The 12,020-nt window shown below is 41.7% G+C and overlaps 1 protein-coding gene and 1 pseudogene across 4 annotated transcripts in view; one reads left to right on the top strand and one right to left on the bottom strand.

The window, feature by feature from the left end:
• Positions 1–256: 256 nt before the first annotated feature.
• Positions 257–1,009, top strand: LOC100390620 (small ribosomal subunit protein eS6 pseudogene; annotated as a pseudogene).
• A 41-nt stretch (positions 1,010–1,050) lies between these two features.
• Positions 1,051–12,020, bottom strand: part of LOC100390986 (tripartite motif-containing protein 60-like) — a 55,519-nt gene continuing 44,549 nt past the window's right edge. For all 4 annotated transcript variants that reach the window (XM_078366322.1, XM_054252821.2, XM_078366323.1 and 1 more), the window contains one exon: positions 1,051–5,611. In XM_078366322.1, coding sequence (XP_078222448.1) covers positions 5,327–5,611 — 285 coding nt within the window. In that variant the 3' untranslated portion in view covers positions 1,051–5,326. The remainder of the gene's footprint in view (positions 5,612–12,020) is intronic.

Below are 12,020 nucleotides of genomic sequence, written 5' to 3'. Positions count from 1 at the left end.
GAGTAAATCATGAAGTCAGGAGCTCCAGACCAGCCTGGCCCACATGGTGAAACCCCATCTCTACTAAAAATACAAAAATTAGTTCAGCACAGTGGCGGGCGCCTGTAATCCCAGCTACTGGGGAAGCTTAGGCAGGAGAATCGCTGGAACCTGGGAGGCGGAGGTTGCAGTGAGCCAAGATCTTGCCACTGCAATCTAGCCTGGGCGACAGAGTAACATTCCGTCAAAGATACAAGATAATAGAAGGCGCATAGCTGTTTCAAGATGAAGCTGAACATCTCCTTCTCAGCCACTGGCTGCCAGAAACTCATTGAAGTGGACGATGAACGCAAACTTCGTACTTTTTATGAGAAGCTATGGCAACAGAAGTTGCTGCTGTCGCTCTGGGTGAAGAATGGAAGGGTTATGTGGACCGAATCAGTGGTGGGAATGACAAACAAGGTTTCCCTATGAAGCAGGGTGTCTTGACCTATGGCCGTGTCCGCCTGCTACTGAGTAAGGGGCATTCCTGTTACAGACCAAGGAGAACTGGAGAAAGAAAGAGAAAATCAGTTCGTGGTTGCATTGTGGATGCTAATCTGAGCGTTCTCAACTTGGTTATTGTAAAAAAAGGAGAGAAGGATATTCCTGGACTCACTGATACCACCGTGCCTCGTCGCCTGGGGCCTAAAAGAGCTAGCAGAATCCGCAAACTTTTCAATCTCTCTAAAGAAGATGACGTCCGCCAATATGTTGAAAGCCCTTAAACAAAGAAGGTAAGAAACCTAGGACCAAAGCACCCAAGATTCAGTGTCTTGTTACTCCACGTGTCCTGCAGCACAAACGGCGGCGTATTGCTCTGAAGAAACAGCCTACTAAGAAAAACAAGGAAGAGGCCGCAGAATATGCTAAACTTTTGGCCAAGAGAATGAAGGAGGCTAAAGAGAAGCGCCAGGAACAAATTGCGAAGAGACGCAGACTTTCGTCTCTGCGAGCTTCTACTTCTAAGTCTGAATCCAGTCAGAAATAAGATTTTTTGAGTAACAAATAAATAATATCAGACTCAAAAAAAAAAAAAAGATTACAAGATAATAAATAAATAAAAACTTAATGAGCTTTTCCATTTTAACTAAGGAATGGTAGTTTTAGACTTCTGCCACAACATTATGGTTGACAAAACATTCTTAATTCATTTTAAATAGATCTGACTTTAGATCCTGAAACAGCAAGTCATAATCTTGTATATCTGAAGATAGAATACAGCGAGATTTGGAACGACATCCCAAAGACTCATGATCCAAAAAAGACTAATGCTGGTACTTCTAGAAGGAAGAGAAAGAGAACAAAATCAAACGGGATAGACCTAACGGTGTTGTTTGTAAGAATTGTCTTCCCAGGAGATGGAAAAAGATACCATCATGATAGGATTCATTCTTTAGTATTCAGCTACAGAAATGTAACAATTTCGCTGAAGTCATTACAGTAGGTAGAGTGGCAAGAGTTCTTCTGCTAAAAGTAAAACCCAGTAATATTAGGATTTTTTCTGGACAATGAAGTGGGTGAGGTTTAACCTTGTAACTTGAATGCCAGGTCTCATATCTTTTCTTCAAGTGATATTTTTATGAATCTGTTTAGGTTGTTTCACTTCACTGGAACCAAGTACAAAAGGTTACAAAAAAAAAAAAAAGAATAAAAAAAAATAGGCTGTGTTTTCCACTGGGTGTGATTTAGTGATTTATAACCTCATATAATCGGTACAGTAATAGATTATGAAGGATGAATTATTTAAAAACTATTTTCTATTTTATTGAGAGGAGCTCTACAATTCTGAATTCAGTCTCTACCACTTATAAGCAGAAAAAAACTTTTTATATCATTATTTTAGCAACTATCAATAAAATGCTATTTAAAAAGGCCTACTCTTCAGAGATGTAATGGGAATAAATTGTAAAGTACTTTTGATATTCTGAGATGAAAGATAGTGTACTCAGTCAATATTTAAATGCTTTCCACATTATGAATTTTATCAAAATTATGTAGTTATTAGCTCAGTCCAGCAACAAAACAAGCTTACATAAAAGCAAAAATCTCCCGGGTCATGCCATCCTACGCCAAATTCCTGGTAAACAGAGGCATGATTTATTCTAGTGACCTTGCTATTTCTCCATGGCTGTAATATGTCTGATGTTAGCCATTTCAAATTAACATTGTATTAGGTAAACTGAAAATTTAGGTCTATCACACCACCCAGGCACATACTCTGTTTTTTCCCACAAATATCCAAATATATTAATGTAATTTAATTAATATGTTCATATGACTATATAATTGTTCACAGCTGAGCCAGTTAGGTACTATAATTATACTTTCAATGGTACACAAATTGTGTTTTACTGTGATTAAAATTGCCTGATTTCGGGCCAGGGGCTGGGACGCCCCGGCGGAGCAGGCGGCGGCGGCGGCGAGTTGGTGAGCCCTAGGCTTGGCGCTGCCAGAGGTGCCAGTGCCGAGCCGTTCACGCCCCGGTCCAGCCGCGCCGAGTCCGCTTCCCGCGGGGCCACGCCCTGTCAAACTTTGTTGCGGCGGCTAGCGTGCCGGGGAGCGGGAGGGAGGGGCGCCGGCCCCGCCGGGCAGGGCGCGGGCGGCTAGGGGCTCCGAGATCTGCGGCCCCGGCCCGCGGCCCCACCATGCCCCAGCTCGGCGGCGGCGGCGGGGGAGGCGGCGGCTCCAGCGCTGGGGCGGCCGGTGGAGGGGACGACCTGGGGGCGAACGACGAGCTGGTCCCCTTCCAGGACGATGGGGGCGAGGAGCAGGAGAGGGGCAGCGACAGCGCCTAGGCGCAGCTGGACCTAGACGAGGTCAAGCCGTCCCTGGTCAACGAGTCGGAGAACCAGAGCAGCGGCTCGGACCCAGAGGCGGAGATGCGCCCGCAGCCCGCCGGGGATACTTTCCGGAAGCCGCGGGGCTATTTAGCCGAAGTGAGAAGACCCCAGGACCGCGCATTCTTTAAAGGACCCCGCTACTCTGGATACCCCTTCCTGATGATCCCGACCTGAGTAGCCCGTACCTCTCCAACGAACTCCTGTCTTCCGGAGGAGCGCGCACCAAAAGGCTAAACGTGTTCTATGCTTTCCGTTGAAAGAAAGAAGCGGGATCAGAGAAATGCAGGCTACAACGATGAGATGACAAAAAAAGTCTAAGAATACCGGTGTTGACGAAAATGTATGCTAATAAATGACAAATTTGCATATTATGTTGAGGAATGATTGGGCAAAATCTAGTAAAATCTTTTTTTTTTTTTTTGAGACGGAGTTTCGCTATTGTTATCCAGGCTGGAGTGCAACGGCGCGATCTCTGCTCACCGCAACCTCCGCCTTCTGGGTTCAAGCATTCTCCTGCCTCAGCCTCCCGAGTAGCTGGGACTACAGGGGCGCACCACCATGCCCAGCTAATGTTTGTATTTTTAGTAGAGACGGGTTTCACCTTGTTGACCAGGATGGTCTTGATCTCTTGACCTCGTGATCCACCTGCCTCGGCCTCCCAAAGTGCTGGCCAAAATCTAGTAAAATCAAAGGTGCACATATGACCTAGCAAATCTACTACACATGAGCACAAGGGATATGAACAAGAACACTTCTTGCTGCATTGTTTACAGTGGCATAAACTAGAAACAACATATGTGGCCATCTATGTATTGAATAAATAAATACAGTCGTATAGTAGAATATAATGAATTAACTCAGATGTTCACATGTTAACATGAATAAATTCTAAGAGTCTAACGCTCACTAGAAAAAGTAAGTGGCTAGGCTGGGCACAGTTGCTCACACCTACAATCCCAGCACTTTGGGAGGCCAATGCAATAGGATCATTTGAACCTAGGAGTTCAAGAGCAGCTTGACCAACATGAAGAAACCCCGTCTCTATTAAAAAATATAAAATTAGCCAGGTGTGGTGGCGGGTGCCTGTAATCCAAGCTACTCGGGAGGCTGAGCAGGTGAAGAATCACATGAACCCGCGAGGCAGAGGTTACAGTAAGCCAAGATCGCGCCATTGCTCTCCAGCCTAGGTAATGTGCAAAACTCTGTCTCAAAAAAAAAAAGAAAAGAAAAGAAAATAAGGGGCTAAAAAATACCTATGATGCAGTGCCATTTATATGAATGTTGTAACTCCCAAGAGAATGATAATTGCATTTGGTTATACAGGAGAATGCCCTGGTGTTTAGGAGATTGGGGCTGAGGTATATGAGGGTAGGGTGTTACAGTTTGACAACTGACTTTCAAATAGTTCTGCAAAATAAAAATGTCTGTGTGTGTGAATAGATACATAGGGGAGGGAGGTAAGCAAAGCCAATGTGTGAACATGTTAACGATGATGAATCCGGATAAAGGACAGATTGAGTTTATTGTACTTTTCCTATAACTTTTTTCTAAAATACAGTTTTTAAAAATAAAAAGTTAAAAAAGAAAAAAAATGGCCTGATTTCTTGCTGCATTTTCTGCTTATCTCTTTCAGCCCCGTATCTGCTAATCTCTAAAATTCTTCTCAATAAAAGTAAACTCAACATGTCGTTTGTTGATTAAATTCATTCTCTTTGTTGTGCCCTCTCCTGAAGCCCTCTATCCTCTTAGCATGAACTGAAGTTTGGTGACACGATGCACGGCTGTCATCCGAGGCCTTTCATGTTTCCATTACCCTAAGAAGTATCTCTTCTCTTCTATCTTATTTAAAGAGGTTTTAAAATGTGCACAGACGATGTTGTTGTCTGAGTCCCTTGTTTTGATTCTTAGTTTTCTTCTCTTCTTTTTGTGAGTGTATCACCAGGTAATTCCCTGAAAAGGGGGACTTGGAAGATGTGCCCATCATTTGCCTTTGTGCTGTGAGATGTGGGAATGTGTGCTAGGCCCTGCATTATACCTGGAGGAGGGTCAAGAACATCTGTGAAGGCCAAACATGCCTGAGACCAAAGTTCAGAGTCCCTACTCATGACTCATGCTCAATCAGAACTTGGAAAACACTGGCTTCACCACTCCCAATAACACAATAACAAGAGTTGAGGAAAAATAACAGTAGAATCCAGTTAAAGGAATGAAAGACACATATCACTAGGGGAGTGTGAAGCCTTTAATGCACTAAGGGTCACCAGAGCAATAACAAACTTCAAACTCTGCCTGACTCCTGGCTTGATTAGTACAAACACACCCTTACTACAGGCCTAGCAGAAGGGAAACAAGTTCGTTTCTGCTATTGGTTGAATTGTGTTCTCCCAAAAACATATATTGAAGTGCTAACCCAGTAGTTCAGATGTGACCTCATTTGGAAATTAGGTATTTACAAAGGCAATGGGTTAAGGCCTGGCGTGGTGGCTCATGCCTGTAATCCAAACATTTTGGGAGACCAAGGTGGGAGGATTATCTAAGGTCAGGAGTTCAACACCAGCCTGGCCAAGATGGTGAAACCCTGTCTCTAGAAGTAATACATAAATTAGCTGGCTGCAGTGGTGGGTACCTCTAATCCCAGCTACTTGGGAGGCTGAGGCAGGAGAATCTCTTGAACCTGGGATGCGAAGGTTGCAGTGAGATGAGATGGTGCCACTGCACTCCAGCCTGGGTGACAAGAGTGAAAACTCTGTCTGAAAAAAAAAAAAAAGCAATCAGTTTAAATGAGATCATTAGGGTCCACCTTAATCTAATATGACTGCTGTCCTTATAAAAAGATGAAATTTTGACACAAAAATATGCACCGACAATGGTTATGTGGAGAAACACAGGGAAACGCCATTGGAGTGATGGGTCTCCTAGCCAAGGGAAGCCATAGATTGGCAGTAACTCACCAGAACCTGGAGCCATGGGAGAAATTCATCACAGCACTCAGAACAAACCATTCCTGCCAACACCTATATTTTGGACTCAGACTCCAGAACTGTGAGACAGTGACTTTTCTGTTACATAAACCACCCAGTTTATGATACTTTGTTAAGGTATTCCCTCAAAAACTAATGTAATCTACAAGTATAAAAATGTTTACCTCAGTATATATCTTTCTATACAGGTCTGGTTTTTAACAAAAACAAAAACAAACAAACAAAAAAGCATACGAGGCAAAGGTATTTGTAAAAGGAAAGAATGTAAAAGGAATATAAACCACACTGTGAAGAGGCAAAATGAACATCAGAACTCTACTAAGCTATAATACAAATGTAGGAATTCTCAGGCATAAAATGAAAAATAACTAATTGATATGTCAAAGGCTTTAGTGGAAAATAAAGACAATATGCAGAATGAGATAGATCATCTTATCAGAGAGTTGGAAAGTAAAATCACATGGAAAAGCTTGGCATGGTGGCTCAGGAACCTAATCACACCACTTTGGGAGGTTGAGGCAGGTGGATCACTTGAGGTCAGGAGTTTGAAACCAGGCGGGTCAACATAATGATATCCTGTCTCTACTAAAAAAAGAAAAAAAAGTTAGCCTGGCTTGGTGGTGGGCACCTGTAATTTCAGCTCGTCAGGAGGCTGATGTAGCAGAATTGCTTGAACCCAGGAGGTAGAGATTACATTGAACCAAGATTGCGCCACTGCCCTCCAGCCTGGGTGACAAAGTGAGACTCCATCTAAAAAAAAAGTCAAGTGAAAATGCTAGCGATGAAAACCACAGAAAAGAGATGAAGATGCCTTCAATGGGCTCATTAGAACCCTCGACACACTTAAGAAAATAATCAGTGAACACGAAGGCATATAAACTAACTATCCAAACTTAAATATGAAGTGAAAAGAATAAAACACAGAGAATCTAAAAACTGTGGGACAGTATCAGACAGTGTCAGTTTTGGATACTTGCAACCTCAGAAAGAAAAAAAAAACAAAAACAAGAAATATTCAGAAAAAATAATGATCAAAAATTGATTTAAAGTCACCCAAACTCAAGAACAAAGAAGCCCAGAGAACAACAGGCATGATGAATATCAAAAGACACACACCAAAAAAGAACAAAGAAACCCAAAACAAGAAAAAAGTGACAGCACATCTCCAAATATAGGTGTATCAACCAAATTCAAACTTCTGAAAACTAAAACCAAAAACGCAATTTGAAGGCAGCTCAAGTAAAAAAAAAAAATGTATTACTGCCGTGCGTGCATTAACTATGGGAATATGTTCTGAGAAGTGCATCATGGGATGATTCCATCATTCTGTGAACATCATGGAGTATGCTTACACAAACCTAGATTGCAATCGTGTAGCTTACTATGCCTGTAAGCTGTATGGCATAGCCTACTGCTCCTAGGCTATGAACCTGTACAGCAAGGTACTGTCGTGAATACTACAGACAACTGTAACACAGTGGCAAGTATCTGTATCTAAGCATATCTAAGCATAGAAAAAGATCCATGAAAATAGTTTTATAATCATATAGCACCACTGCCGTGTATGTGGCCAGTGGCTGAAACACTGTTATGCAGCGCATGACTACTGACAAAGGAGGGAGGATAAGAATTACAACACACCTCTCATCAGAAAATGTGAAACCAAAGAGTCAGTGGTTACTGTAAATAAAATAACCCCTGCTGGCCAGGTGCGGTGGCTCACGCCTGTAATCCCAGCACTTTGGGAGGCCAAGGCGGGCAGATCACGAGGTCAAGAGATCAAGACCATCCTGGCCAACATAGTGAAACCCCGACTCTACTAAAATATAAAAAAAAAAATTAGCTGGGCACGCATCTGTAGTCCCAGCTGCTTGGGAGGCTGAGGCAGGAGAATTGCTTGAACCCAAGAGGCTAATACAAAATTAGCCTGGCTAATTTTGTATTTTTAATATAGATGGGATTTCTACATGTTGGTCAGGCTGGTCTCGAACTCCTGACCTCAGATGATCTGCCTGCCTTGGACTCCCAAAGTGTTGAGATTACAGGCATGAGCCACTGCACCTGGTGAAAAATCCTACACTTCTAAATACCCCTTGGATCGAAGAGTAAGTCTCAGGGAAATTAAATATTTTGAGCAAAATAAAAATACAGTATTTCAATGTTTGGGTAACATAGCTAAAATAGTGTTTACAGGGAAATTTGTAGCATTAGGTTTAAAACATGTATTATGAAAAATCTAAAATCAGTAACTTAACCCTTTACCTTAAGAAACTAGAGAGAAATAAAGCAAATGTGAAGCATTTAGATGTGAAGCATGCAGAAGGTCAAAAATTAGAGAAGAAATTAATAAAACCAAAGTTGAAAACAAGGCAGAAAATCAACAAAACCAAAGGTGATTCTTTGAAAAGATAAAAACAGAGGCAATAAATTAATAATGGCCACAAACTGCCCAACCTAGTATGAAATTTCAAATGCCTGCTCTTTCCACCATCTCAGTGTCTTAGTTTTGGCAATGAGTAAGAGATAGAACAAGTAGGAAGAAGACTGACTGTGTAGGAGGAAGGGGAGTGATGATTTCCTGGGACATAAGGTTGGAGCTGGAATGTTATATAGCCAGAAACTGGCACAGGGAGTGGCACGAGGATGCTGGAAATACACAATTATATATTTCATTTATGAAACTTTTACCACTTATAAAAATAATTCTGTCTTTAAACTATGATTTTTTTCTTGTCCAAGGATATTTCGGTCAATCCATGTATCTCTAATAACACTTATTTCACCAATGTCATCCTGGTTTTGATGACTCCTACAATTCATTATTGTAATTTATGAATTATTGTAATTTAACCAGATGTGTAATTTTCTCTGGATTGGTGTAAGACTAAAATAGCTGGCCAGGTGCCGTGGCTCATGCCTGTAATTCTGGTACTTTGGGAGGCTGAGGCAGGTGGATCACTTGAAGTCAGGAGTTCAAGACCAGCCCGACCAACATGGCAATACCCTGTCTATACTAAAAATACAAAAATTGACTGGCTGAGGTGGCCCACATCTTTAATTCCAGTTAGTCAAGAGGCTGAGGCGAGAGAATTGCTTGAACCCAGGAGAGGCTGCTGTTAGCAGAGATCATGCCACTGCCCTCCAGCCTGGGTCACAGAGCTAGACTCCATCTCAAAAATATAAAAATGACTGAAGCATTGCAATAATACCTGAAGCTTAAATTTATCCATCATAATGCCAGCTGACTTTGGGTGCAAGTTCATGACCAAATTTGTGTAATGTATTGGCTAAATCTCATGCTTCCAGCACGTTTATGCTAATATATTTTATAATACATTGTGGATATCTTTTGTTTTTTTGTTTGTTTTTCTTACATTGTGGATATCATAACAATATATTTCCCAATTTATTTTTGTTTTGCGTTTTTATTTTTTAATATATATTTCCCAATTTAAAAGGTTAAAAATATGTAAGAGTAAGATGTTTTATTTATTTATTTTTATTTTATAAAGACAGGGTTTCACCATGTTGGTCAGGCTGGTCTTGAACTCCTGACCCCAGGTGATCTGCCTGCCTTGGCCTCCAAAGTGCTTGGATTATAGGCATGAGCCACCACGCCTGGCCAGAGTAAGGTGTTTTAAAACTGTAATACCAGGTTTTAAAAAACTTCTGGTTAAATGTCAGGATAGACCAAAGACATTTTCAGTACATAGGTCTCAAAAACTTTCTTTCTCATGTACATTATTAGACAGCTAATGAACTCAGGAAATTAGACAAGTGCAGGGGACAGTTTGGAAATGAATTAAGAATAAGAACACGAAGCCCTTTTCTTTTACCAACATCACTGAAGTGGAAGTGGCCAAAATAAAGTTCAATCCCTCTGTGTCTTCTGACCGAAGAAAGAACAATAAAAGGCATTCCAATGCACCTTTCCACATTCGCAGGAAGATGATGTCTTCCCCTCTTTCCAAAGAGCTAAGACAGAAGTACAACGTTCCATCCATGCCCACCCAAAAGAATAATGAAGCTCAGGTTGTAGGAGGACACTATAAACATCAGCAACTTAGCAGTACTTTGTTCAGGTTTACAAAGAAATGTCATCTACAGTGAATGGGTGCAGTGCGAAAGACTAATGGCACAACTGTCCATGTAGGAATTCACCCAACAAGGTAGTTCTCGCTAGGCTAAAACTGCACAGAGACCACAAAAGATCCTTGAACAGAAAGCCCAGTCTCACCAAGTAGGGATAGAAAAGGGCAAAAATCAGGAAGAAACAATTGAGAAGGTGCAGGAATAAAGTAGTCTTGTATACAAGCTTTAAAACTTAAAATGAGGCCGGGCGTGGTGGCTCACGCCTGTGATCCCAACACTTTGGGAGGCCAAGGTGGGTGGATTACCTGAGGTCAGGGGTTCGAGACCAGTCTGACCAACATGGTAAAACCCTGTCTCAAAAAAAAAAAAAAAATAGTAATAATAACCTTGAAATGAGAACAAAACATATTGAAAATGGAAAAAGTATTAACTACAGAAAACAGTTATGAAAAAACAGAATGGCCTGAAACCTGCCTTTCCTAATGCTCACATAAGCACCAGGTACTCTGAACTTGTACTGAGTCCAGTGGTTCTTTGTGTGTATGTTTGTGCACGCACGTGTGTGTTGAGTAACATGAAACTTGGCAGTGGCAGAGGGCACCAAAGTTCACATTCAAGTTCTAATCTAAACTTAAGCATCTCTTATTTGCTTCGGGGCTCTGATTTCTTACTGTTTTCTGATGCTTTCAGCATGTCTGAAGCCTGTTCTTCTAGCCCACTGCTTGGATTCTGGTTGAGCATCAGTGGGATGAAAACAGTACCTATTTCCCTCATGTTGGCAGAAAAACGCACACTAATTCCTGGCTTTGAGCTCTAGTGTCCTTTTTCAATCTTACCTTTCCTGTAACAGAGTATTTCCTCATTCAGTAATTTCAATGCTGGATCCTGAACTCTATTACCAATGCCTTCCAATCAGGCTTCCTGATGGAACACCTATGGGATGTGGCATGGTCCACACTTGGGGGACCTGGCAGATGGGCTGAGTTGGGTAGGGAAGATGATGCTTACTTAACGACAAATAGTACAGATGTAGTTTGGCATTTCAGTTTGCTTTTTCCAGTTTCATTTTCTCTGGGGTTTGAGTCAAGCTGTGTATGAACTTGTGTTTTGTGGTGTATGAACTTGTGTTTTGTGGTGACACATTAATTGTTAAAGCCCTGAATCTGCTTACTCCTCAGCTTCACTAACCCCTTTATGGTACATTAGGATTTGAACTAGAACTGCATTGTTGACTTTGGGAAATGGTGCCACTCAAAAGCAACTTCCTAACTTTAGGAATAACTCCTTTGCAGCTTCCTTTCTGGTACTGGTTGGTGTCTTGGGTTAGGATGCAGCTATATTCTTAGCTCAAATGTTCTAGGGAGCAAAGTAGTTACCCAGTGGTAAGACAAGACCCTGACGCTTATGGGGCCATTCCTTCCTTGGTGTCTGACTGGAAGTCTGTGCCAGGGAATTCTGAAAGAATCCAGTTTCCAAGATTAGATTGATATCCTTAATCTTGCAGAGACTAGAATTTCACAGCTGACTTTGGAACATATTCCAATTCAACCAGTTACAATCAGAGGACCAAGTCGGGGGGGTGGGTGGTGTGTGTTGAGGAGAGGTGTTTTAAAAGATCTGGCAACTTTTCAGGATTCTTTCTGGAAACCTCTAAAGTGAAGATCGGGAAAAGACTTTGTGTGTCTGTGTGTGTGTAAGTTCATATGCCTAAATCTTGTTTACTTATCACTTTTAAAAAATAATTGAAGTGGCCAGGCGTGGTGGCTCACGCCTATAATCCCAGCACTTTGGGAGGTCGAGGTGGGTAGATCACGAGGTCAAGAGATCAAGACCATCGTAGTCAACATGGTGAAACCCCGTCTCTACTAAAAATACAAAAAGAAAAATTAGCTGGGCATGGTGGCACGCACCTGTAATCCCAGCTACTCAGGAGGCTGAGGCAGGAGAATTGCCTGAAACCAGAAGGCGGAGGTTGCGGTAAGCCAAGATCGCACCATTGCACTCCAGCCTGGGTAACAAGAGCGAAACTCCGTCTGAAAAAAATAAATAAAATAAAAATAATTGAAGTGTAAGTTAAATAAAATGC

Source organism: Callithrix jacchus, chromosome 3 (genome assembly GCF_049354715.1).
Source record: "Callithrix jacchus isolate 240 chromosome 3, calJac240_pri, whole genome shotgun sequence".
Classification (NCBI taxonomy): Eukaryota; Metazoa; Chordata; class Mammalia; order Primates; family Cebidae; genus Callithrix; species Callithrix jacchus.
The sequence above is the reverse complement of the archived record's forward strand: the minus strand, read 5'-3'. Positions and strand labels throughout refer to the sequence as shown.